General features: G+C 43.9%; 1 protein-coding gene across 6 annotated transcripts in view; it reads left to right on the top strand.

Moving 5' to 3' along the window:
• ERC1 (ELKS/RAB6-interacting/CAST family member 1) overlaps positions 1-27,926 on the top strand; it is a 546,576-nt gene that overhangs the window by 377,180 nt on the left and 141,470 nt on the right. The window contains exon 16 of one of the 6 annotated variants that reach the window (XM_084634614.1): positions 20,658-20,806. The exons of the other annotated variants lie outside the window; for them this stretch is intronic. Within the exon in view, the coding sequence (XP_084490740.1) occupies positions 20,658-20,679 (22 nt within the window). The 3' untranslated portion in view covers positions 20,680-20,806. Of the gene's footprint in view, positions 1-20,657; positions 20,807-27,926 lie in introns of those variants that run through there. 6 annotated transcript variants of the gene reach the window in all.

The raw sequence follows: 27,926 nt of genomic DNA, 5'->3' as shown, positions 1-27,926 counted from the left end.
GGTGGACTAACCACAGGACAGTCCTGGAAGGGGTTCCGTTCGACGACCCCCCTCATTCCGTCGACTTGGTGTCGGACGCCAGCAACCTCCAGACACAGAGGATGTGGTCCCCTGAGGAGGCTAAGTTGCACATAAACGTCAAAGAGCTATGAGCAGTTCAGCTGGCGTGCGGAGTCTTCCTGCTGCACCTGTCGGGCAAGGTGGTACAAGTCCTGACGGACAACACCGGCTCAATGTTCTACATCAACAGGCAAGGAGGAGTGTGCTGGTTGGCTCTCTGTTAAGAGGCACTCCCATCTGTGAGACTTCTGCATCAGCCATGAAATCTACCTAGAAGCATGTCACCTTCCCAGTGTCAGGAATACAATGGCAGACGAGCTCAGCAGGGACTTCTCCTATCACCACGAGTGGTCGCTCCATCCAGAGGTAGTCTGCATGATCTTCCAAAGGTGGGGAACTCCCCAAGTGGACCTGTTTGCCCCCAGACAGAACAGGAAATGCCACCGGTTCTGTTCTCGGCAAGGTCTGAGCAAAAGCTTCCTCTCCGATACCTTTCTCCTGTCAGGGTCAGGGAGCCTGATGTACGCATTCCCTCCGATTTCACTCATCAGCAGGGTCCTGGCAAAGATCAAGACAGACAAAGCACAGGTTGTCGTGATCGCCCTGGCGTGGCCTCGCCAGCGTTGGTTCAGCATTGGTTCATGAGCCTGACAGCGGGCCCTCCCTGGCCCCTGCCCAACTGTCCGGACCTGCTGTCACAGGACCATGGTCGGGTCCTGCACCCCAACCTCGAGTCCCTCCACCTCTCAGCATGGATGCTGTGTGGCTGAACCCAGAGGAGCAGACCAGTTTGGAAGGAGTCCAACAGCTGCTCTTGGGAAGTAATAGGGCCTCAACTAGACTGACTTATCTGGGCAAATGGACAAGGTTTTCCTGCTGGGTGTCAAAGTGTGGCATCTCTCCGTCGCATTCTTCCATACAGGCTGTCCTGGACTACCCTGTTCAATTTGAGGAATCAGGGCCTGGCACACTCTTCCATTAGAGTGCATCTTGCAGCCATCTCTGCTTTTCACCCGCCGATCCAAGGACAGACCGTGTGTTCCAATGACATGACGGTCAGATTCTTGAGAGGGCTCGAGAGACTCTTCCCGCAGGTATGGGCTCCTGTCCTACAGTGGGATCTTAACTTGGTCCTCTCTAGACTCACCAGCCCATCCTTTGAGCTGCTGGGTTCCTGCTCCTTTTCCCACCTGTCATGGAAATGTTGTGTTCCTGGTGGTGGTGACGTCCGTAAGACGGGTCTCTGAAATGAAAGCCTTGACCTCAGAACTGCTGTACGCGGCCTTCTACAAAGACAAAGTTCAGCTGAAACCCTACTGGTCTTCCTGCCAAAGGTGGTATCCACCTTCCATATGAAACAGGACATCTTCGTCCTGGTTTTCTGTCCCAAACTGCACAAGACCAGTGAAGAGAGGCATCTTCATGCACTGAACATCCGAAAGGCCTTGGCTTTTTACTTAGAGACCTTACCAAGCCTTTCCATAAATCAGCTCAGTTCTTCATCGCTACAGCAGACAGGATGAAGGGCCTTCCCATGTCCTCACAGAGGATTTCCAATTGGATCACCTCATGCATAAGGACCTGTTATGACCTGGCAGGGGTTCCGCTGCCCCCAATTGTCAGAGCCCACTCAACGAGAGCTTGGGCATCTTAGGCAACTTTCTTGGTGCACATCCCTATCCAGGACATCTGCAGAGCCACAACGTGGTCCTCTGTTCACACGTTCACTGCTCATTATGACATCACTCAGCAAGCTAGGGACGACGCTGGGTTCGGCAGAGCTGTGTTGCAATCTGTACTTCCGTGAACTCTTTCCCACCTCCAGGGGTACTGCTTTGGAGTCACCTAATATGGAATGAACATGAGGAAGCACTCGAAGAAGAAAAGACAGTTACCTTTTCTGTAACTGGTGTTCTTTGAGATGTGTTTCTCATGTCCATTCCACAACCCATCCTTCTTACCCATGGTCGGAGTTTCCAGCAAGAAGGAACTGAGGGTTTGGGGAGCCTGTGGCACCCCCTATACTGGGCTATGCGGGCACCACTCCAGAGGGCACCAGACCCTGTCCCCTACAGATATTTTTAAGGGAAAAACTTCCAGCACTGGTGCATGTGATGAGCACACACACCTAATATGGAATGGATATGAGCAACACATCTTGAAGAACACCAGTTACAGAAAAAGTAACTTTCTTCTTTCACCCATGTCTTTACAAGTCATACTGATACTGCTAGTTTGAATGTTAATCATAATTTCTGCTTTGAGGAAGAGTTAAAATATTCTTATGAAATAGTTCCAGTGACTAGCTTCTCAAACAGGCTTCTCCAGCAGTCAGTCACAGCCCATTATGATTGATAAATGGGCACCCAGCACCTGTAGTCAACAGGCATCAGCTTGCCAACCCAAGCTGTGATACGATAGCTTCTTCCCCAATGGTATTGAAGTATTTCTTCTTGGGAGAGAGAGTTTTTAAACTGTGCTGCCCTTTTATGTTTTTGGGTTTTGGTTTGCCTTCAAATTTAGTTATGATGCTTTGTACTTTATCGTCATCATCATCACTCCCATAACCGCATTGGTCCTTGGGGGCACCATCATTGATGAGGAATCAACCAATTGTCTCCACCCCTGATGATTGTGTGTCAGTGCTTGAGTCTCCGCAAAGTCCATATCTGTCCTCTTTTTTATGTTGTCAATCCATCTCTTCTTCTGTCAACTTCTTCTTCTCTTCCCCTGTACTGTCCCTTGGAGGATGATCTTGGATAGGCCAGATAATCTTGTTACATGGCTGTACCACTTCAGCTTGCACTTCTTCACGGTCATAAGGAGGTCTTCATATGACCCAGCACATTGGGTGATGATGTTGCAGACTTCTTCATAAGTGAAGTGGTCGAAGTAGGAAATGCCCAGGATTTTACGGAAGCATCTCATCTCGACCACCTGTATTTTCCATTCAAGTTCTGCCATAAGTGTCCATGTCTCGCACGGATACAGAAGAATTGAGATGGCCCATGCGTGCAGCAGTTTCAGTTTGGATTCCAGGGAGATGTTCTTATTCCTCCAAATTGGCTTTAGCTTTGCCGCTGCTGCTGCTGTTTGCGTAGTTCTTGCCTGAATTTCTGCCTTGGATCCTTCATCAGTGATGATTGCCCCCAAATACTTGAACTCTTTCACTGTATCCAGCTCTTGTCCACTGACAGTGGTATGTGAGCTGATCCTATCGTGTTTGTTTGTCATCAGCTTGGTTTTCTCTGAACTGATTTCCATGCCATATTTTGCAGTGGTTTCATCCAGTCATTTCACAAGGTTGGCAAGTTCATCTTTGCTGCCTGCCAGGCCATCGATGTCATCAGCGAACCGAAGATTTGAGATTGTTCGCCCTCCAGTGCTGACTGTGCATATGTGATCTTCTAAGGCATCAGTCATGCGCTCCAAGTAGATGTTGAACAGAGTGACCGAAAGAAGGCACCCTTGCCGGACTCCAACAGTGGTGTGAAACCACTCTCCTGTCGTGCCGTTGACGAGAACTGCAGTGCTGGCCTTGGCATACAGTTGTTTAATGGTAAGAAGAAGCTTATGACCAACATTGTACTTCTTCATGGGTGCCCAGAGAGCTTCATGCCATACTCTGTCAAATGCCTTCTTGAAGTCAACAAAGACATGGTAGATATCCTACTGGTGTTGTAAATACTTCTCACATAGAACACACAGGTTGAAAATCTGTTCTGTGGTGGTTCTTCCACCACGAAAGCCAGCCTGTTCTTCAGCAATGATGTCTGCTTGTGGCTTCAATCTGTTCAATATGACTTTCAACATTACTTTGCTGGGATGGCTAATTAAGCTTATGGGCCGGTAATTTTGACACAATTGCAGGTTGCCTTTCTTTGGCAGAGTGATGATTAGTGACTGTGTGGAGGGCCACTCACCGGTCTGCCAGATCTTGTTGCAGATCTTGGTGAGTACATCTATTACTATTTCTCCTCCGAATTTCATTAATTCGGCTGGGATGTTGTCAATACCTGTAGCCTTTCCATTCTTGAGTGATTTCACAGCTGTCTCCACTTCTTCACATAGTATTGGAAAGTCATCCTCCTCTGTTGAATCTGGGCTGTCTAAGACACTAGGATCTCCATTTGTCTGGTGATTGTATAGATCAGAGTAGTAGTTTCTCCACCTATTGATGATGTCCCTTTCTTCTGCAAGACTGTTCCCTTCTTTGTCTTGAATTGTGTTAGCTTTGGTCCATCTTTCCTTCGTCAGATCTTTTACAGCCTGGAAGTCTTGTTTGCTATTTTTATTATAGATATGCTCTTCAGTTTTAGAGCATTGTTTTTCAACAATGCTTTGTACTTATGTAGTACTTTTCACCGAAGAGTCTCAAAGCACTTCACAAACATCAAGTTAAATAGTCCTCAAAACACTACTGTAAGGTAAATAGATATTGTACTAATTTATAGATGTGAAAACTGAAGCACAGGACAATTAAGTGACTTCCCCAAAGTAGAGACAGAAATTAACTGGAGATCTTATAATTCCAAGTCATGTGTCTTAACCAAAAGGCCATTTGCACTGGTGAGTAGGTGTGCACTCCAGTTGTAATATTACAACTGTTCATTTCAGAAAGAGCAAAATGATTGGACTTCCAATGATTACAATCCTTGCTGTAATCATTGTATTAAAAGGAGGGTCACTTAGAAACTTTTTGTCTGTAGCTGTTTAACTCCAATTGAAGATTTAAATTTACAGGGAAGTGAGGTGAGTTCTTACCCCAGGTCTAGTTCATATTTCAGTGGAAACTTAAACAGGTTTTAAGGGTTTTATTACAGGCTTTCTTCCTATTCAAGAAAACAATGTTCTGATTAAGGCTGAATGAATTACTGGGGAGCGTAGCCCCTGGGTTTAGTTTGACATCAAGAGCAAGTATCCTGTAAACGTTTGTTTTAGTTAATGTATGAGTTATGTAGCTTTCTGTTTGTAATAACTGGAAAGAAATAACAAGCAAAAGGAGGAGGGGATTCCAGACGCTCCATAGTCTAGTGATTATTCAGTATTGCGCATCAAAATTCCCACAAACCTGACTGGAAATGTGTAGTAGTTTGAAGGGAAATCTCCAGGTTGGACATGCAGTCATCAAGTTAGTATCCAGGTTGGTCCGTTCTGGCTTTAAAGTCTATGAGTCTACAATATATGGACGTTGCTGATCCTGCTATATGTGTCTGTATGTATAGTATATTTAAACGTTCTGTTCGTTTTAAAGATTTTGCTGGTTCTAATGGTAGTTCCCATTTTAAAAATAAGATCATCTCTGGAAACAGTAGACCCTTTGAAACCAGTGGAACTTTTTTAAGGTCACCCTCTGTACCAGATGTGTTTGTCAATTTGCCTGCATATCCGGCTGAAAACGTTCCTGGGAAAGCAAACCATGTAAGAAGACTTTGTAAAGTATTTTATTTAAAAATGTATGCTATGATACCACAGAAGCACGAAGAGCCCAGGGATTCTGAATTGTTAAATAAAAATGTCTGAATTCTGATAGCAATAGAGTCAGAGCTTGGTGTTACCCTTATTTGTCCTCAAGCAAACTTAGGGTATATCTATACTTACAGTGGCGTGTAAAGTACAGACACTGCACATCCAGCTAGCATGGGTATAAATAGTAGTGTAGACAGTGAGGCTCGCTTAGGTGAGAAGAGTAAAATGCCCTACACTCCTGAAACCCCAGTATACATACCTTATGTGGCTGTCTACATGCCCAAGCAGTGCTTCTGACATCTACACGGCTATTTATATTTATAGCCGTGTAATGTCACACTGCTTCCCCCTTGCTGGAGCCTTTCCTTGCTGCAGTGAAAGGCTCTGGCATCCGGGAGCTGCCAAACCTTTCTCTGCTGCCAGAGCCTTTCACTAACATGTAGCTACACACGTCAGTGACAAGTGTGGAAACAGCCTGCCTTTCACTGCTGTACATAGCCACACCTATAATGCCTAATCCAGGGCCGGCTCTAGGCTTTTTGCAGCCCCAAGCAAAAAAAATTCCCGCCCCCAGTTCCGCCCCTTCCCCAAATCCCTGGCTCCGCCTCCTCCCCTGGGCGTGCCGCATTTCCCCCCCCCCATTGCTTCCTGCACCTCCCCCGCCCCCAGCAACTCTCCACCCTAGCTCACCTCCGCTCTGCCTGCTCCCCTGAAACTGCCGCCGCTCCGCTTCTCCCTGTCCCTCTCAGGCGAGGGAGAGGCAGCGCATTCAGGGGAGCAGGCGGAGCAGAGGTGAGCGAGGGTGGGGGGGAGCTCAGGAAGTAACGGGGGGGGGGGTAGAGGAACCGCTTCCTGCCCTAGCTCACCTCCGCTCCACCACTGCTGCCTCCCCTGAGCGCGCCGCCGCTCGCTTCTCCCTCCCTCCCTCCCAGGCTTGCCATGCGAAACAGCTGTTTGGCATGCAGCAAGCCTGGGAGGGAGGGGGGAGAAGTGGAGCGGCAGCAGCGCGCTCAGGGGGCAGGCGGAGGCGAGCTGGGGCGGCGGGGTCACGTTTCTAGGGGCGGCATGGCCAGCGCTGGGATGCCGCCCCTAGAAATGTGCCTTCCCAAGCACCTGCTTGTTTTGATAGTGCCTAGAGCCGGCCCTGGCCTGATCCCTACACACTGCCATAAGCAGTAGACATAGCAATAGGGATCAGTCCTGCAAAATGTTGAGTGTCCTCAATATCTGTTTAAATCAGTGGTAACTGAGAGAGTTCTGACTCTGGCAGGCTCTGTCTAAGAACTTCTTGTGATTTTTGCTCAAGTGAAAAGTTCTTCAGTGCTGTAAGCTGTGGGAGGACAACATTTCCAGCTGCTGTCTTTAACTATTAATATACACTATATTACAGCAAGAACGTCATCTTTCTCAATAAATATAGATTACCCAGGGCCTTTCAGGTTTCCATTTGGTGTCTCCTCTCCACCATCATTGGTATTGTGTTACTGGGAAATCTCATGTGCTGTGTTGTTTCTCCTCCCATAACTCACAGCTTTACAGAAGGTTACCACTGTCTGCACCTGAGTTATGATCAGTCTCTTGTGCAGCATTATAACACTGGATATTCAATGCAAATGCCCTTTTCCAACATTGCCCTCATTCACAACCGTAAGACTATCAAAGCATTATTTTAAATTTCTCTTGAAAAAAACATTCTTAAAGATGACTACTAAGTTAAAATTTCCCTTCTGTTAATGAGATGTTCCAAGCCAAGGTTAGCCAAGTGAGTGTTAGTACTTCACATATCTAAATCTTAAGGTAAATTGTTGAAGTTCTCGAAAAAATATTCAGAGTCTTTCCAATGGCCAGAGACTTCAGAAGCAACAAAGCTGCTTCCAGGTTTTTGCCAAAATGTAATTTAAAGCAGAGATATGGTAGGATTGGTCTAGCATTTGAGTGCATGTTCATTATGTCTGATGCCCACAGCTGACTTTTAGCCAGGTAGCTAATGTAAGGTGGTGTAAATAGGATCTATCCCACCATTTTTAGTATTCTGTGTTGTGTTTTAAAAAAAGCTAAAACTGAGTGGGAAAAAATGTTGTCTGGAGGAGTCCTGAATACTTGGAGGTACATGTATGTAGATGTTGTAGATATGAGGCAGGAAGTATTGGTAATAGCTGTTTTTCTAATATGTCTAAACTCTGCAGTTTCTGAATGTTTCTCCTCATCACTCACCACTGAATTCCAAACTATGGTCATTATTGTAGTTGATAAGATTTTCATTTTAGCTGGATCCACCTATATGTCCATAAAAACATAGCAACATAAGAATAGCTTTCTTGATCAGACCAATGGTCTGTCTAGCTCAGTATCCTGTCTTCTGACAATGATCAGCTCCAGATGCTTCAGAGGGAATGAACAGAACGGGGCAATTATCAAGTGATTCATCCCCCATTGTCTAGTCCCAGCTTTTGGCACTCAAAGGTTTGGGGACACTCGGAGCATAGGGTTACATCCCTAACCATCTTGGTTAATTGCCAACATGGACCTATCCTCCGTGGACATATATAATTCTTTTTTGAAACAAGTTATACTTCTGACCTTCACAACATCCCCTGGAAATGAGTTCCATGGGTGCATTTTGTAAAGAAGTACTTCCTTATGTTTGTTTTAAACCTGCTGCCTATTAATTTCATTGTGTGACCCCTGGTTCTTCTGTTATGGGAAGGCTTAACTAACACTTTGCTATTCACTTTCTCCACACCATACATGATTGTATAGACCTCTATCATATCCTCCCCCCCTTAGTTATCTCTTTTCTAAACTTAACAATCCCAGTCCTTTTATTCTCTCCTCAAATGGAAGCTGTTCCATATCCCTAATCATTTTTGTTGCCCTTATATAGTGGCATTATGGTATTTTCTGCTTTATGCCCTTTCTTAATGTTTCCTTAACATTCTGTTAGCTTTTTTGGCTGCTGCTGTACAGTGAGCCAATGTTTTCAGAGAACTATCCAGAGTGACTCCAAGATTGGGAGACTCTGCTATTTACTTCTTTCCACTGTGAAACTGACTATTTATTCCTACCCTTTGTTTCCTATCTTTTAACCAATTACTGATCCATCAGAGGCCCGTTGCTCTTATCCCATGACAGCTTACTGAGCCTTTTATGTGGGACCTTGCCAAAGGCTTTCTGAAAGTCCAAGTATACTATATCAACAGAATCACACTTGTCCACATGCTTGTTGACCCCCTCAAAGAATTCTAATAGATTGGTGAGCAGGATTTCCCTTTACAAAAGTCATGTTGGCTTTTCCCCAACATACCGTTGTGACGTTCCCTGGTGTTATCTGGACCAGTGATCTGCTAGGTCACTCCAGTCCTCGACTCTGGGAGCCAGCCTTACCCTACTCTGCTGTGAGAACCCCCATTCCTAGCCTCTGACATGTAAGCTGCTTGGATTGTGCAACCGAATGACACTAGCCGATATCTCTGGTCCCAGACATAACCCTAGGAACCTCCGTCTTGCAGTGTCCAGTTATGCCTGCTGGACACTGCAAGCTTATATGAGTTTGTCAATTTAACAAAGAAATTGATATGTACCAGGCTTGTTATCCCAAGGGGAGACTCTGACATGCTTCAAACCAAACACACTGCTTCAGGTAGAATAAACAAACAAATGTATTAACTACAAAAATAGATTTTAAGTGATTATAAGTCAAACCATAACAAGTCAGATTTGGTCAAATGAAATAAAAGCAAAATGCATTCTAAGCTGATCTTAACACTTAACATCTTAACACTTCTGACTTGGTTCTCAATTTCAGACCAAATATTTTTTACAGTTAAAAAAGCAAAAACTTAAATGTTACCTTATAGCATGTGATAAAGATATTGTGAGATTAATGCAGGCAGCAACTTACAAGTGTTTCATAAAGCCTAAATGCTAAACCATTTTAACCATTTTAGCACACAGGTGAAACAGACTGGTTTCCAGCAATGAATCTGTCAGTGCCTGGCTGAGGCCTAAAGCCTTGTTGGCAAGGGCTCTCACCTGGTCTACCAGCATCACATTGACAATTCTGTTATTTCAGAAGAACATGGCTGTCATTGAGGTCATGATCGTACGTGAGCCTGTCTCACTGAAAGCTTTGAAGATTAGGATAATTTTGAATTTTAACTAGTATTCAGTGGGGTGTCAGATAAGAAAGCAGAGCAATGTAGTGATGTGCTTTAGTGGTGAAAGTTCCTGAGAAGATGAGCTGTTGTGTGCTAAATCTATTTTAACTGTTTTAAGGTTAGTGGTTTAATATCTAGGTACAGAGAATTACAGTAATGAAGCCTAGATGTCATAAATGCATGGATTGCTATGGCTAAATCCAAATCCAACAGGAAGGGACACAGTTTTCTTACTAGCCATCTATTGACGAGATGTTTTTCATAACCATAGCTACTGGGAAAACTATAAGCACTGAGGGGTCCAGGTGGACACCAAGACTGCAGACTGATTTAATATGAGCGCAGATGCTCTCAATGAAGAGTAATGTTTATAGAGGTGGTGAGTATTTCAAAATGTTTCCTTCTCCACACCAACATCATCTCAGCTTTTCCAGGATTCAGCTTTTATCAGCTGCTTTTCATCCAACTGCTGATCTCAGTCTAGGCCTTGAGTAGCAAGGGTTTGGTGCTGCTTATATCTGATGTGAAGGTAATGTAGGGCAGGATGTCACTTGTGTGTTTCCGGCTTTTTAGTTCATGCTGTTTCACAACCACTTTACTACCTTCTACCTCTCCATGATTTCATATAGGGGTTGAAGAGGATCAAGGAGAGGATGGATACCTGTGAGATTTCACAGGTGAGACCTCTAGAGGCTAATAACAGGTGCCCATCATAATGCTCTAAGCTTGATCTGAGAAGTATGTTTGAAGCCAGTAATGTGATGTTGCTAATTCCTGCCATGTCTCTGATCTAGAACAGTAGGGGTGGTTCCATGGTCATCTGTATCCAAGGCAACATAGAAATCCAGAAATATGAATATGGAGGTATGGCCTTATCCACGGTTATACTCACTTCTGAACTTTCCCTAGCCATATTCCTTACTATTCCAAATGTTTTATCATTTTTGTTACTGTCTTTTGAACTCATTCTTTATCTTTTTAAAAATATGGTGTCCAGTATGAGTAAGAGTAAAACAGCAGGATTCAAAGCTATTCAGAGTCCCCAGTGGACCTCTTGACTATGATGATGAAAATCCTTTGGTATTCTTTTTAATTAAGTGGAAACATGGTCTAGTGGTTAAAACCCAGGACTGAAAGACAGCAGTTCTCAATCCTGTTCCTAGTACTACTACAGATTCTCTATGTGGCCTTGGCCAAGTCACTTACCATCTTGGAACTTCTGTTTCCCCATCTGTAAAATGAAGATAATACTGCATTGCCATATAGGTTCTCTGAATGTTTTTTTTTTCATTCATTAATGTGTGTTAAGCTTTTTTTGAGTTCTCTGGATGCAAGACTATAGAAGTGCAAAGTAGTAGTATTTTTATTATTATTGTCTTGTGAAATACATCAGGATAATTAAAATGCTGTGGAAGGTCTGTACATAGCAAATCTCCATCTCCTGTGCCTTACAGTTTGCAATATTCAGACTGTAGAAATATTTCACATGCAACTGTTTAGACCTTGCTGATTAAATGTGCCAGCAAAGAGGTAGAAGAAATCCTCTTGAATGTGCTGCCCCAATTCAAGAGCTGTCTGCCTAGGAACATTTCCCACTGGTCCAAGCTTTACATTACAAGCTATTTTGTGTTCTGACTGTATGAATAAAGCAGCACACTTCGGAATGCAGGCAAGAACCAGAACAGGGCAAAGCTATACCCTGGGGAAGATTAAGGAATTGTACCCACTTACAAAGAGAAAAGAAAAAAAGTTTGCTGAGATTGAAGGGCTGCTGCTCTTCATTTCCAGCCTGCATAATAAAACAAAGCTTTAATTGGGATCCTGAATGGTTAATTATCTCCCCACACCACATAATCCCTTCATCCACTGCTTTCCCCCTTTTCACCAGAAGATCCCTCCTGCTGTTTTACCTGCTAAACTTAGTGCACTTGCCATACTGTTTTTCTCATCATTAGTATATCAAAGGTGGGTCAGTGTTCCTGTTCTCTTCATGGTCTGACTTGTAACAATGAAGCTCTTGAGCAGCTTGTATGGTGCCTTTTTGGTGGTATATCTAGTATCCGTCAGTCATTCCTTGTTCTGAGTTGATTGGATTGATTGGACTGATTAGAGAGGGCAATTGGATGTAGGGGGTTAAAGAGCATCCATCTGTTCTGGATTTAGTGTTGCTTGACAGGAGGCAGAAAGGCCAGGAATTAGAGAGTGGCTTGTCTTTTTCACTGTTGGCAGCTGACAGGAACACTGATGAGGTGATAATGAACTAAAAAGTCTGCCTGGTTGGCCGGATGGGAAAGGGACCCAGACAGTGGGCAAGGTTCACCCCAGTTCTTGCCAAGATTTTCACTTTGTAATAGAATCCATCTAAAGCAAAGTTAACAGGTATACTTTCCTGGATGAACGTCAGAAATGTAACTTATCACCAGTGGATATTAGAGAAGTGTATATACTGTGTTACTCACAGCACTGCAGCCCTATAGAAGGTTCAGTCGCTGGCTACAGTCACCAAGCAGTGCAGTCAGATAGAGGCAGTGACAGAAATAGGGCCAGAACGTACAACTGTTTATCAAATACAAATATAAACTGGGAGTCTTCTTTAACACACCAAATTAAATTCTGCAGAACTTAGTTCTTGCAGCTGATGTTAATCCTGACTTCTGGCAACATTTGCTGGCTGTTCTTAACCGTAACATTCAGTCATAAAGGCTTCTCAGTTAGAGTTTTTGAATGAAAAAACTAGTTTTAAAGGCATTTTTTTCTTACTGTTTTTTTGCTATTGTTATTGTTTCACTATTATTCATGTTACACTTCCATCATCTACAATGACATATCACTTGTTCCTGTAGCTGCAGAGCCTTTCAGTTCTAATATAAGATAACCCCTTCTCCTTCCAGCTGATCGTACACATAGGCATTTGTAGTATATATGTACAAGCATAACATTATGAAAAAGTGCTGTAGGTTAGTGTGATAGCCCAAGTATTCCTTGTGTACACCCAGCAGACTTCTAAAATGAATATGCAGTGGAACCAAGACCCTTTTTCTTGTCTGACATATTCCTGTCAGATTTAATGACAGTTTGAGGTTTTACTGGCCTTCAGTAAGAGTCCACTGAGATTATGAACATGAAATCTTTAGTCTGTGGTGTTGGTTGGTTGGTTCGTTTGTTAAAAACAATTATAAGAGCTTCTGGATCTTGCACTATCCTTAGAGAGTAAACCTCTCTGAGTTTCATTTATGGGATTAGGAGGTTGCGCGGGGGAGATCATGAACACAAAATCCTCTGTAGCCGATTGAAACCTAGTGTTTCATTAAATAAATGCTTATTAACATTCCATTCTAAGGCCTGGTCTAAATACTCATTCTTCTTCGAGTATTTGCTCATGTCCATTCCACATTAGGTGCTTGTGCACCACATGCACAGTCACCAGAGATTTTTCCCTCCGTGTTACCTATCAGGCCAGCTCTAGCACCCTCTGGTACTGTGCGCTTATGCGCCGGTATAAGGGGCCCTGCCGGCCCCACACCTCTCCGTTCTTACTGCCCATGGCGGTCGCTAGAACAACTTCTCTTGCCTCAGCAAGACATTCAATCAATGGTGCTGTTATTTGCTCCTTTCTCGAGTTTAGGTATCTTCAGGTTTATTCTTTAGTAGTAGTGTATATAGTTAGACTCCCTCATTTAGCTTAGAGGGGCATCATCCGCCCCTGGGGCCAGGCATGCCCCGGTCTCTCGGCTTCAACCCCTGTGTCTCCTGCAGCAAGCCCATGTCGGTGAGCAACCCACACTCCAGTTGTCTGAAGTGTCTGAGGGAAACCCACATGTGAGAGTGTTGCCAGATCTGCCGTCAGTTCAAGCCTCGTACGAAAAAGGACAAGGAAGCTAAGGGCTATCCTGATGGAAGCCATGCTCAGACTAGTGTCAGAGCCACGATGGCTGGACTTGGCACTGAATACCTTGACATTGGTGTGGAGTGCTCCTCCGGCAGCACAGATTTCTCAGCATTTTTCGCCTTCACCGGTGCCAAGAAAGAAGCACAAGAAATAACAGTCCGAGAGGGGACGCTCCCCAGAACCAAGGAAGGACAAGCAAGGGGAGTCCAGCAGAGTGTGACCTGCATCATGCCATTCCTCCATCCCTGCTCTGTAAGTGGCACTGTCAACTCTGCCCTGTTCACAGAACCATCCACCAACACTGTGGGGACATTGTGGCACCAATGGGATTGTGGTGCCGTCCACACAAGGCCTTTGCAGCAGCCAGGGAACTGATGACTCTCCTGGTACTGCCGACCCCAGCAGGGTAACTTCTGGCACTGGCAAGATAGTCACGCAAAAGGGAGCATTTTGCCCCAAGCTCTTATCTGGCACCAGGTCCTCAGGTATTGACCACTGGAAAATCGGCCCTGCTGATATCGACAAAGACTTCCCTGTTCTGGCAGTCATCCCTGAACCCTCAGCAATGGCCAGCGGAAGTGAGGGGTACCACACCCCCAGGGTGTCCACAGTCTGACTCAGTGTTGGGGGTGGAGTCCTGCACCCAATCAAGGGGCTATTACCAGTACCCGATATACATCCCACCAGATCCTTGTGCAGGTGCCTCCCCTGACGCAGAGGCCATTTTGGAATCCGTGGGGTTTTTCCCCGGGCCTGGGACTGCCTTCTAGCCATTTTACTCGGTGTTGTCCAAGAAAAGGTCCCTTCTGCCACACTGTCCAGCACCCAACTTGGACTCCAGTACCAAGCCCGGTACTGACACTCAGGACTTAGGCCTGTGTGATGTGGTCCATGCAGAAGAAGAGTCAAAAGGCCCCCTGCTGGTGCAGGCCGCCTCCTTCTCCCTAGACAAAGCTGTGTCAGGACCAAACAGCTCACACTACAAGATGACTTTAGAGCTCACCAGGAGCTATTGAAAAGGGTGGTTTCTAACCTGGGGCTAGAGGTGAAGGTTCTAAGAGTCCTCACGCAACCTGATCAACATCTTGACCTCAGCGGCCGCATCGAAGATGGCCCTATCCCTCCATGAGCCATTATGGATCCAGTCAGGTCCCTATGAGGTTAGGGTTAGGGAAATGTCAGCTGTTCTGCTTGCCATGTGATGACCCCTTCGTCTCTGACCTCCACTTTAAAAAGAGCAGAGAAGAAGTACTTTGTTCCGCCAAGGGGTATGAATACCTATATTCTCACCCCCTTCCCATGTCCCTTGGGGTCACAGCGGCTAATGAAAGAGACAAGCAAGTGCTGCAAGGTGCGACCCCCCAGAGCCAAAGGACTCAAAGAAACTGGACGTATTTGGTGGAAAGATTTATTCTACTGGTGGGTTACAGCTTTGCATCTCCAACCAGCAGGCCTTGCTTGGGAGGTGTGGAACTCAATGGCAAAGTTTAAGGACTCGCTTCCCCAGGTGTCCAGGCAAGAGTTCTCCACTCTGATGGAGGAAGAAAGACCATAGCCAGGCGACCCTAGACACAGCTTACACGGTGGCCAGAACAATGGCATCGGCTGTGGTCATGAGAAGGTGCTCCTGGCTTCAAATCTTCGGGCTGACACGGGAAGTTCAACAATCCATTCAGGATTTTCCATTTGAGGGAACCTCCCTCTTCTCTGAACAGATGGATTTGAAACTCCATGGCCTGAAAGATTCCAGAGCTACCCTCAGATCCTGGGGCTTCTACTCCCCAGCACCTTTGAGGACGTATTTCAGATCTCAGCAACCACTCCACTTCTCAGCTCCACCACCTCGCCAAGACCTGTTTTAAAAAAAGAGCAAAGGTTATAAGCATAGGCAACCGTCCACTTCCACCTCAGCCTTGTTACTAGGCTCACGCAGATATCCGGGAGGCCCCAAGCAGAACTTTCGAATGGGGCACCTGAGGGCATTACAGCAGTTCCCATACCGAATCCTGCCCCCTATCCCTTTGTTTTTAGACCTACTATCCTAGTTCAGCTTGGCGTGGTCCCTCATCACTTTGGACTGTTGGGTGCTGAGTACGGTACAGGAAGGTTACACCTTTCAGTTTTCTGCCAGCTCCCATCCCCATCTCTCTTCAGGGACCCTTCTCATGAGCAACTTCTAGTCCAGAAAGTGCAAGGTAGGGTAGGGGCTGTGGAGGAGGTGCCTCAGAACTTGAGAGGGAAAGGGTTTTACTCCCACTATTTCCTAATCATGAAGGACAAAGGGGGTCTTTGACCCATCCTAGACCTGCATTGCCTCAACAGCTATCTCAAGAAGCTGGTGTTCAGCACGGTCTCCCTGTCCTCCATTATTCCCTCCCTAGATCCAGGGGATTGGTATGCCACCCTTGACTTGAAAGATGCCTATTTCCACATCTCCATCTTCCAGAGCCACAGAAGGTCTCAGGTTCATCATAAACCAAACCCACTACCAGTTCACCATCCTCTCCTTTGACCTGTCGGCAGCCCCTCTGGTTTTCACAAAATGCATGGTGGTGTTGGTCACCTTCCTCAGAAGGCAAGGCATTGAAGTCTACCTTTACCTCAACGAATGGCTGATCCGAGACCCAGCATCAGTCTGGTCCAAGCTACCTCCCATGCCCTAGACCTATTGTTAAACAAGCAAAAGGCAACTCTCATCCCTGTCCAAAGGATATAGTTTATCAGTGCAGTGCTAGATTCTACCCAGGCCAGACCCTTCGTCCCAGAGGGTTGCTTCCAGACAATATCGGCTCTGGTATCCAAGGTCAAGGCCCACCCTGTCACAACACCCCTTTTTTGCCTCAAACATTTAGGTCACATGGCCATGTGCACTTGTGGTACAGCACGCAAACTCTGCCTCAGACCACTTCAAGCTTGGCTGGTCTCGGTGTACTCACCAAGCCACTGCCACCTGGACTCAGTGCTTACAGTTCCTGCCCTGGTCCTCACCTCCCTCAATTGATGGGAGGGATCCCCGATCAGTGTGTGTGAGCATTCCCTTTTCACCCCAACCAGCAGTATCCCTAATTTCACACCTCAGAACTCAGGGCCTGTGGTCACAGGAAGATCTCTCCTTGAACATAAACATCAGAGCACTCAGGGCAGTCCACTGAGCATGCCAGGTGTTCCTACCCCAGATCATGGGCAAAGTCGCCTGAGTGCTCACGGACAACACAACACAGTAGCCATGATTTACAGCAACAAACAGGGAGGAGTCTGCGGGACTTCTGCATGAAACACTCCATTCACCTCAAAGCTTTCCACCTTCCAGGAGCCAGAACACTCTGGCAGATCACCTCAGCAGGTCTTCCTCTTCTTACTGCGAGCAGTCCCTTCATCCCGAAGTAACCAGATCCATCTTCCAGAGGTGGAGGTTTCCCCATGTAGACCTGTTCTCAACCAAGCAGAACAGGAAATGTCAGCTGTTCTGCTTGCCATGTGATGACAGCACGGGCTTTCTTTCAGATGTGTTCATACTCCCATGGACAAAGCTTCTGTTCTACACATTTCCCCCTATTCCTCTGGTACACAAGGTCCTTCTGAAAGTCAAGCGAGACAAAGGGCTTGGCTACACTTGCAAGTTACAGCGCAATAAAGGAGCCCCGGGCACACTAGTTCACTAGCCGTCCACACTGGCAAGGCACATAGAGCGCTCTGACTCCGCGGCTACAGCGCTGCTGATACTCCACCTCAGCGTGTGGAATAACGTTTGCTGCTCCCCCATTGGAGTGCCACGGCACCAGTGTGAATGAGGTGTTGTATTACTGCGCTCTGATTGACCTCCAGAAACATCCCATAATCCCCTTAAGTAAAGTGGCCACTCTTGTCATTGTTTTGAACTCACTGTAGGAAGGTGGATATGCCCTTTCAAAGCTATCTCAGCTGGCTGCTTATCTGCTCTGGGACAAAGGAACCATTACTGAGGAATGCTGCTTGCTTTGAGTGAGTGAGTGAGAGAGAGAGGTGGGGGTGGAGGTCTGCTGCTTTCTGAACTTACAAGACACCATGCTGACATGCTCTCAGACCCACAAAAACCCACTCTCTCTCCCTCCACATACACACAACACACTCCCTGTTGCACTCCACCCCACCCCCCACATTTGAAAAGCACGTTGCAGCCACTTGCATACTGGGATAGCTATCACAATGCACTGCTCTTTGTGGCGTTGCAAGAGCTGCTAATGTGGCCACGCCAGTGCGCTTCCAGCTGAGAGTGTAAACGCTTGGCAGCATTTTCCCTGCTGCGGTCTCCAAAGGCTGGTTTAACTCTCAGCGCTCTACAACTGCAAGTGTAGCCATGCCCAAAGCAAGGGTTATTCTTATAGCCTCTACATGGCCGCACCAACATTGGTTTGGCACACTACTGGATCTGTCGCTAGCGACCCCACTGCCTCTCCTACCCCTCCTGGACCTGATCTTGCAAGATCACGGCTGTTTGCTCTGCACAAACCTCAAGACCCTCCACCTGATTGCGTGGAAGCTCCGGCAGAGCTGGCCTGATCGGAACAAGTCCACGAGGTCTTGCTAGGTAGTAGAAACCTGTCTACTAGAGCAACTTATCTAATCAAGTAAAAGAAATTCTTGATGTGGTCTTCCCAAGAAGGCCTCTCACCAACTTGGTCACCCCTCCAGTCTGTGCTGGAATATCTGCTCCATTTGAAGCAACAAGGCCGATCCATTTCATCGATCAAGGTGCATCTAGCAGTACTCTCAGCCTTCCACCCTTTGGTGGATGGTAGGTCAGTCTTCTCTGATGAAATATCCATTCGCTTGCTTTAGGGTCTAAAGAGGCTTTAGCCTCAAATTCGTAAGCCTGGCCCTCCATGGGACCTAAACCTGGTCCTTTTGAGACTCTGACTTCATGCCCTCTGTTGTATCTCCCCGGAAGGTCACCTTCCTGGTGGCAGCTACCTCAACCAGGAGGGTCTCAGAAATCAGGGCCCTTATGTCAGAATCCCCATATATGAGGACACGGTTCCACAGTGTCCCCACCCAGTGTTCCTCCCAAAGGTGTTTTCACAGTTTCATAGTAATTAGTATATTTTCCTGCCCATTTTCTTTCCAAAACCGCACAAGAATATGACGGAGTAGCATCTCCATATACCGGATGTTAGAAACTCTCTAGCCTTCTGCTTTGAGAAAACCAAGCCATTTCATAAATCCTTGCTGCTTGTTATGGTACTAGCAGACAGGATGAAGGGTCTACCAGTTTTGACCCAGAGAATTTCTTCCTGAATCACTTCCTGCATTCACATGTGCTATGACCAGGCGGGCATTCTACCACCTGTCATCTTGACAGCACATTCAATGAGAGATCAGGCTTCATCAGCGGAGTTTCTAGCCCAGGTCCCCATTCAAAACATCTGCAGCGCAGCGACCTGGTCATACTTTCTCCTCCCAATATGCCATTACCCAGCAAGCTATGGATGATGCCAAGTTTGATAGAGCCGTATTGCAACCCTCAAGTCCGTGAACTCTGAACCCACCTCCTCAGGTATTGCTTGGGAGTCACCTAAAGTTGAATGGACATGAGCAAGCACTTGAGGAATTAAAAACGAGTACTAACTTTTCTGTAACTACTGTTGTTGGAGATGTGTTGCACATGTCCATGTCATGACCCATCCCCCTTCCCCTCTGTCGGAGCTTGCTGGCATAAAGAAACTGGGAGGGTTACAAGACCAGCCAGGCCCCTTATACTGGTGCATGAGCATGTGACACTAAAGGGCGCTAGAGCCGGTCCGACGGACACCACTGAGGGAAAAATATCCGGCAACGGTTTACACAGCACGTGTTCACCTAAGGTGGGATGGACATGAGCTACACATCTCGCAGAACAACAGTTACAGAAAGGTTAGTAACCATTTTGGGGTTTTTTTATACCAATTTAACTATTTTTGTTAGGTGTGTGATTTTTACTGAAAGAGTTAAATTGGTAAAATATGGGTGCAGGTATGTCCATATAAAAGTGCCTTATATTGGTATAGCTTATTTCTGTAAATTTATAGGAATAAGCTATACCTGTATAAGCACCTTTATACAGGTATAACTATGTCCACATTGGGAGGAGTTGCACCATTTTATCTGTATTGGCACACTTTTTGTGGATAGACAAGCCCTAACAGGAAAGGAATGATGTCTCCGCCCAAAAGGAAACTTTCTTTTAATTTTGAGTGCTTTTATAAGTTAATTTTAGGTTATTGAAAGATGCCAGATTGATAGCCCTTGGTTTTGAAGTTGTAATTATCCACAGAACAGGTATAAAACGGGCAATGATAAATGAACAGTTCTCCTAATTGTCCCACCTGCTTGTCTCCATCATGATTGGGAAGGGAATACTCCTAAAGGTGAAAAGGGAATTCTATCTCACTGCTCATTCAGTCCTTTGCCTCTCTAACTCTCCAATCAGTGTCATGTGTGTTTGTAAGTTTGGTGTTGTTATGGACAGTTTTCTACTGTGATCTGGACTAAGTTAGTATTTCATGTGCACTTGAACAACCACATGATGGTGATGACTTTCTGTTATTTCCATATTTAAAACAGCAAAGCAAAAGAATCAGTTTCAAGCAATTGGCTTTGTTGTTAGAACTGGTCAAAACATGGAAAACAATGTTGTGATGCTGCACCCCATATTCTTCATAAAAATATTTTTATAGTATGAATATTGCATAACTAAGATATGTTTTCTTCAAGATGGGTTATGTGAGGTATCATTGGAAAGGTTACGTATGATTTGCGGAATGTGATTATCCAATTTGCATGTATCACATCAGTTAGGAATATTAACTATGTAACAATCACAACTGTGTGTGTACTTGAGGAATGCCCACCAGACAGTATGCTTCCTGGGTTGTTGCTTTGATGCTACAGGATCAGGTGATCATGTCACTTGGTACTAGACCCCCATCTTGGGCTTTCAGTGTTTTTCCAGTAAGAGGGAGTGGGAGGGGCAGACTGGGAAACAAAAAAATTCCCAGCGTATTATAAATTCTATTTAGGGCTGGAGAGTGAGTTAATCACACTTGCTTCACTGAATCCCTGCCCAGGATGTCTGCTGTAAACACCTAAGGCTGATCTGGGGAGAAGGACTGGGACCCAGGCTGCGAAAGGTCAACCTGTGAAGGATATACCTGGAGATTTAAGTTGCAAGCAGTGCAGTTTACCTTCAAGAAACTTTGCAACCTTCATAAAACAACATATTAGGGTGCAAAATTACTATTTGTAACCAATTTCTTTAATGTATTAATCCGAGTTTGCATGTTTTGTTTTATTTGCTCAGTAATCTGCTTTGATTTGTTTGCTATCCCTTATAATCACTTAAAATTTACCCGTTGTAGTTAAACTTATCTTTTGTTTATTTCAAAACCTAGTTTGTGCAATTCATATCTGGGGTGGTAAAAAACTGTGCATATCTCCCTCCACATTAAGGGAAGGAGCAATTTTTATGAGCTTGCACTGTACAGATCTCTCTATACGGGGCAAGACAATATAATTTTGGGTTCATACTCCAGACTGTATGTGCACAGGAGTGCTGGGCATCCCCTAACTGAGTCCTCCCACAGAGAGATGATCGCAGACTCTGTGTGATTCTACAGCTGGGTATGGACCTGCCTGCATGTGTGCTGGAAAGGGGCTTTGAGAGCCCGTCACAGCAACACAATGCAAGGGAAACCCAGGCTGATAGGACAGGCGGGCTCAGTGGGACACCAGCACATCCAGTGGCACCCCAAAAGGGGTCCAATCCGTCACAAATGTCACCAAAAATTGTAATTGTTATAGGCTTTGAAACAGAACAATTGTTAGTTAAATATTTTTCTAAAAGTTCAGATTTTTTGTAATTTCAGATGTTTGGGTTTTTCCCCTTTCTACTTTTTTTCCCCTTTTTTGCCACTGAGTATAATAAAATAATTGTTCATGCTGTGTGTGGGGTGTTGTTTTGTTTTGTTTTTTTTGTTTTTTTTGCTGTTCTGTTTCTTCTCAAAATGTCTACAACTTTTGAAAAGTTAGAATGACAGAGTTAGTTTCATTTTTCCATTCTATAACTTTTTCAAAGTTGGGGAAGTTTAAAAAAATTTAAGTGGCAACAGAAAGCAGAAAGGAATAAAGGGAAAGGATTTTTAAAAACAGAAACAAAAGCTTTTTGTAAAAGTTTGTTATAAAAAGCCAATTGTCATCAAAAAATGTGAATGAACAATTTCAAGCATGTCTGTTTGTGAATGAGATTGGGTTGTTTGACAGGCTGAAAAGCTGCTGTATGTTGCAAACATACTAATGAAGTCCATTTGGCAAGTCAGTGAGGCCCTTGTCTTCACAGCATTTTCAGAAATTCTCCTGTTATTGGCCTCACACAGTGCAACTCTACTAGTGCTATCCACAGTATGAATGAAACTGCTGAGCATGGGTGCAGCTTATGGGTATGTCTTCACTGCAAAATGTAGGTGTGTTGTAAACTTGAGTTTAAAAAACCAGGAAAAACAAAGCAACTTGGTTTATAACTTGGGTTAGCAGCTCAGTTTAAAGCCTATAGGGGAGCTGGGGTTGAACTGAAGCTGCTAACCTGAGTTAAAAATTGAATTGCCATGTCTTCACTGCTGTTTTAATTTGTATTTAGCTAATCGTACTCTCATAGACTCTTTTTTTTTTAGACTGGCTCCCTACTTCTTTTACCCTTTTCTTATTCTCTTATGTTAATTGCACCACTATCTCACCTGGATTACAATATCTATAGTTGACTCGTGATGCTAATTGCTACCAGGGAAATACCTGCAACTTTCTTTAATGTTTCATTTGTAGCCTACATATTTTGATGTAGGAAGTGAAGAAGTAGTCTTCAAAACTGATGGATGTGGGAGATTTAGTAAAGTAGAAAATATATGGAAATCATATCTGTGATCTCATAAACATAATACCTTTTATATAAGTGATTTTGGTGAGTGTGTAGTTGGCAAATAAATTAATATAACAGTGAGTACATCTGTTTTTATCATTCTTCCTATTCTGGTTTGCTTGTCTTGTCTTAAAACTTCCCATTGTTTTCTATATTTAGTTTGAATGGAAAAGTGGTTTAAAATTACCTGATAATGAGTCCCATACAGTGGTTTCTGGTGTGTCCACTCAGATTACTTTTTCTCATATTCCTTACTTGCCTCTGTGGCCTCCCTCCAAAAAAATAACAGCACTAGTGTTGCAAATAGATGCTGATAATCTTTCAGCACAAAATTCTTTTTTATTCTTCTTTGCCCCCAGAAGCCTGTTCTCAAAAAAAAGAATATCTAAAACATTGCCAGCTATTGCCCCTGAGTTTTTCCACAGAAAAGTCCTCTTTAATCAATGCAGCACTGTCAGAATTTTCCCCAGAATCATTTTGGACTCCAAGATCAAACACTGCTGCCCAGCATGGGATTCATAGTTTTTCAAACATTTCATAATTAAATAGCAAGGACCTAATTTGTACTTTGAAACAAAGCAACAGTGATGGCTCCTCATGCATTCATGATTTGTTCCTGGTATTGCAATGCCTGGACCATAAATCATATCAGTATATCACAAGTGTGGGTGTTTGCCCTGAGGATGGGGAAATGGCTGTTGGGGCATGTATGTGTAGACTTCAGAATGATTCTGGCATCCTTTTGGTCACAGCATCCTGCATGGTTCTAGTCTCTTTCATCCCTCTTTCCTTGCAAAAGGGCAATAGGGAACCAAGCCCAGAAAGTGGGAGCTGCCCCATAGAGAAGCCCCAGAATTCATTTCCAAATTCCTTCCTGATTAGGCAGGACATGGTCTTAGAGACATTAAACATTTTGTCCTCAATCCAATACATTTCCCTCTCTTTCTTTCAGGGTTAGCTGGGTGTACAACAAACAAGTAGGGTCCTAATGTGAGAGTCAGAGAAACCACTTATTTAAGAAAAAATTAAGAAGAAAAACGGATGACTCAATTTAAGTGTTTGTCAGTGATCCAGGAGTTCATATTGATAGTATTGCCAAGCTTTCAGAGCCCCTTCATATTAAGCTTCCCATGACATATCTCAAGGAAGCCAGAATGCAGTTTTTAAACGTGATTATAGGTTGGAAAATGCCAAGTGATTATCTGCCTAGAAATCTTTTTGTTAAACTATTCTCAAGAGAGAGTTTTTTTCAGAGTTGCTGATCTTGCCCAGTAACTATTTCAGTCTGGCTTAGTCCCTTTCTATTACTTAATGAATGCTTCCCTCCCCTTAGAAGGTTGGCATCAGAATCCAAGGTGACTGCCTTCCATAGACTGCACATTTATGTGAGGGCATATCTCATGGAATTGCATGTGAATGAAGGTGAAAAGACAGATTTCAGTGCAGGGGATATTTCATTTTATGTATGTGTACATAAAGATAGATAGATACATTAAAGCTTCCTGGACTTTTTCCATTAATTTGTAAAAGTTTCTGCTGTTATGATCAAGTTTACTGGCATCACAGTTCATTATAACTGTAGTGAGCTAGACTGACCGCATCTCTTTTGGGGGTGGGGGGGAGAAAGTAGGAAAAACTGTGTGAAAAAGAGAGGAATAGTGGTAAAACTTAAAATCAACTCTCACATCTTTCACATTCTATTATAAATACTGCTTATTTCCCGCCCTCCACTCTAACATAGGAGGATAGGCCAGTCCACTAGCTTCCCCCAGGTAAGGGTAATTCCACTTCTGGACCTTTGTTGCTTTGAAAACCAGTTCTGAATGCAAACTGCTTCTTTGTCCAACTTTATCCAACTTTGTCCAACTTTCATGTTGTAGCATGGAAACAATCTTGGTTAATGTGATAGTTTATCCCTTGCCAAAGAACAAAAACAAAAAATATTCTTGCAGATTGTTAGACCCTTTCTACAGCCTTTGACCCGTTGATCATATGATGGTGTGGACAAGGCTGCATCCCTTATGTGGCTTCTCTCAAGATGCTGGGTTCATTATGGAAATGGAGGGCTCAAAGGGTGATTGTGGACACTTGCTCATCTTCACCTATATGATCTCCAGGGTTTCATGTTGTATGTTCCACTGCCTAACATGCATAGGACTGCTGGATGGGATCATACAGAGAGTACAGATCACAGCATCATCAGTAACATGATGGTACACAATTAACTACTTCCTCTTCGGGTTGACCTAATGTCTCAGCTATCAGACTCTAGCTGATGGATGGTTTTTATTTGGCTGGCACAGAGCTGGTTGAAACACAACCACACGAGACTGAAATGATATTGTGAATAGGGGAAAGCTTTTAAATAAATTGCTGGTGGCTTGGGCATGTTCATTATTCAGGGACTTCAACCATCACTTAAACTATGTCTTTGCTTGGCAGTTGTGGTCAATGCAAGGTTGAGTTTAATCCCTGTTCCTATGTTCAGTCAGAATTAGGACAGTTCCCTTTTGTGTTTTTTTATTCCTCTAATTGCTTGGAAATTTATCCTTCTGGGAGAGTGAGGTCTTTGTTGCTCTACGGTTATATATAGCATTTGTCTGGTTGTTTTTTCTTAAATTGTTAATGGCTTATATTTGGTCATGACTATACAGTGCTTAGATATCTCACAGGTCTGTGATAAATAAATAAAACTGTTCTTTCTCTAGTCTTTTATGAAGAGATTGTCGGTACAAAGGGCTGTTTTTCCCACAGGAGAAAGGGAATGTTCATTCAAATGTACCAGTCTCTGTAGTAAATTAGTTATGCTCAAAAAGACCCTCTCTACATGTTGTTTATTTTTCTACTAATCTAGCCAGGCAGTGAAAATTATTAATACTGTTGTTATTTTTGCAGTACTGCCTGCGGACCTTCAACAGGGGTTAAGGGCCATTATACGAGGCACTGTGCAAACAACACAGTCTCTGCCCCAGAGTGCTTACAACTTGGATTAAGACAAAATGCAGCAAATGTATAAACAGACAGGCAAGGAAGATGGGTGAACAAGGGTCACAGTATAGACAGGTGCATTTACCAAAGTCTCAGTCAGTGGCTGGTCTGAAATTGAATTTCAGTGGCCTGCTCTGAGCAAGAGACTGTAACTTTCATTGGTCTATGTGGGGGTTGCCCTAATGTTTTATTATAAATTGGTAGCCGTGCTAGGCTCTGGACCTGACACATTGAATATATTGGGAACAAAAACCTAGTTCAAATGCCAGAAGTTCAAAATCAAGCCTTTGGAATGAAATAATAGGAACTCAGCAAATACCTGGAACAATTTACCAAGGGTCATGGTGGATTCTCCATCACTGAAAATTTTTAAATCAAGACTGGATGTTTTTCTAAAAGATCTGCTCTAGGATTTATTTTGGAGAATTTCTATGGCGTTTGTTATGCAGGAGGTCAGACTGTATTATCAGAATGGTCCCTTCCGGCCTGGGAATCTGTGAATCTCATGCCAAAAGATGAAAACCAAGATTACAGTTTCAGTCCTGTGTTACAAAGCAATTGCCAATAGAAACAGTTGTGTATGAGTTTTGCTATAATCTTTGCTCAGGATTGTATGGAGAGTGCTTTGGAGTTGGAAAGATTGCACCCAGGATAAAGAAAGGCATTGGGGTCTGAAAGGCTACGATTAGGAAAAATGTGCTGGAGCACATTGAGGAGGGATTCAGAAAGGTCATAGTTCATACTATACAACCTTGTTGTGTTACACAGTATAAACTTGTCAATATGAATAGTCCCTAAATGACATACAGAGGAAATTAACAGATGGGAAGAAAAATTAGGAGGTGTAGGCAAAAGGGGATGCAGATTCAGTGAGTTGGATATATGCAAGAGGTGGTTGCAGACAACAGGAGCTGCAGAGCAGAAGTTTCCTGTACCAGTAGTGTGTGGAGGGACAGAGAAAACTGGTGCTAGATGATAAGAGGGTGCAGAAAAGGAGGTAGAGACACAGTTCATGTATAGTAGGTTGATGTAAGTCCATAGAGGTATTGAAAACGCAGAAGACAACTTTGAACTAAAATTAATTGGGAGTCAGTGGTATAGTTTGAGGATGGAAGTGATGAGGTCACATTTGTTTTTGTGTCTGAAAAGGCAAACAGCAGTATTCGGCTCAATACTGAATTGAGGAATTCTGGAATTGGGGAAATGGGGCTTCATTCATAAGTTTGAGGATGATTTTTTTCTGAATACTTTGAAGTTTAATCTTATCTCCCTCCAAAGCTTCTCAACATTGTTGTGTACCATCAAGCCCCCAAAAAATTTCAGTAAAATGATTGATTACAACTCAGGAAGACCGTTCCAGTTATAACAGTTGTTAGTAAAGAAACAAGGGAGACAGTATGGGGGCTTTTGGGGAGAATGATTTCATATAGTTCTTCACCAGTGTTGAGCCAGAGTGATTTTTGTCCACCCTGAAAAAGTGGTGTCTGCTCTAGGTTTCCCTACACTGCGTGTCCGATGCTGACCCACTGCCTCTCTGTAGGTAGAATTTCCCATTGCACCCTTCCATGTTGCATTATTATTTTGATTTATCTGAGGTTTTTCCATTAATTTCAGGAAATAAGAGCCTGCCTTTAGTAATGTTTGTGAGCAAAGTCTGGTACCTGACATCCTGATATTTAAAATGTGATTGATTAGAGTTGTTGACTCACAGAAATCAACTTCACTCTTATTCTGTCTGATAGGGAATAGTGGAAGCTCAGCCAAAGCCAGAGCCTCCAGAGTAAGGGAGCAGCACATTAGCCCTGCATTTCCAGAGTGAATGGTTTCCCTTCTAAGGAGACTCTGGAAAATAGCTTAACAATTCCTGGGGGGAGTAAGTTATAAAACTTGAGAAGGAGATATTTAAATCCTATGAGCCAGCCAGCCAGCAGCAGTGGAATTGGCCATCAGAACTCATAAAAGTCTCAACCAATCTCTTTTATTGTCTTGGGGCTGAAGCAATGAGATATCTCAGTTTTTGCATGGTGAACTTTCCCCATCATGTCCTGTTTGCTACTGTTTATTTTTTTATGCAAAAAGTAATGAGTGCTTTATTTAAAAGAAGATCTCTTTAGAATATGTTGTGGGAAAGAGTATCGCAAAGGTCCCTCCACTTACTGAAGTTTCAGAATATGAGAGTAAATAAAATCTGAGACGCTACAACAGCTGATGAACTCACGCTTGGGCCCAGTCATAGATTTGCTCTCTTTTAACATCATTTTAAACTATGGAAGCTATGGGCAACATTTCAAATTTCTGTTCACTGCACTTCGGATACCCTAAGTTCAACCAGGAAAAAAGTCAAGAATACAAAGGAATTTTCATTGATGTGCTAGTTAAGAATCTGAAGTGTTTTGAAGATATTCCATCTCCACTGATAAGCTTTTTGTGAACCTGAATT

This window comes from Lepidochelys olivacea (assembly GCF_965140295.1).
Source record: "Lepidochelys olivacea isolate rLepOli2 genome assembly, chromosome: 1".
NCBI lineage: Eukaryota > Metazoa > Chordata > Testudines > Cheloniidae > Lepidochelys > Lepidochelys olivacea.
This window is presented reverse-complemented; position numbering and strand designations above follow the sequence as displayed.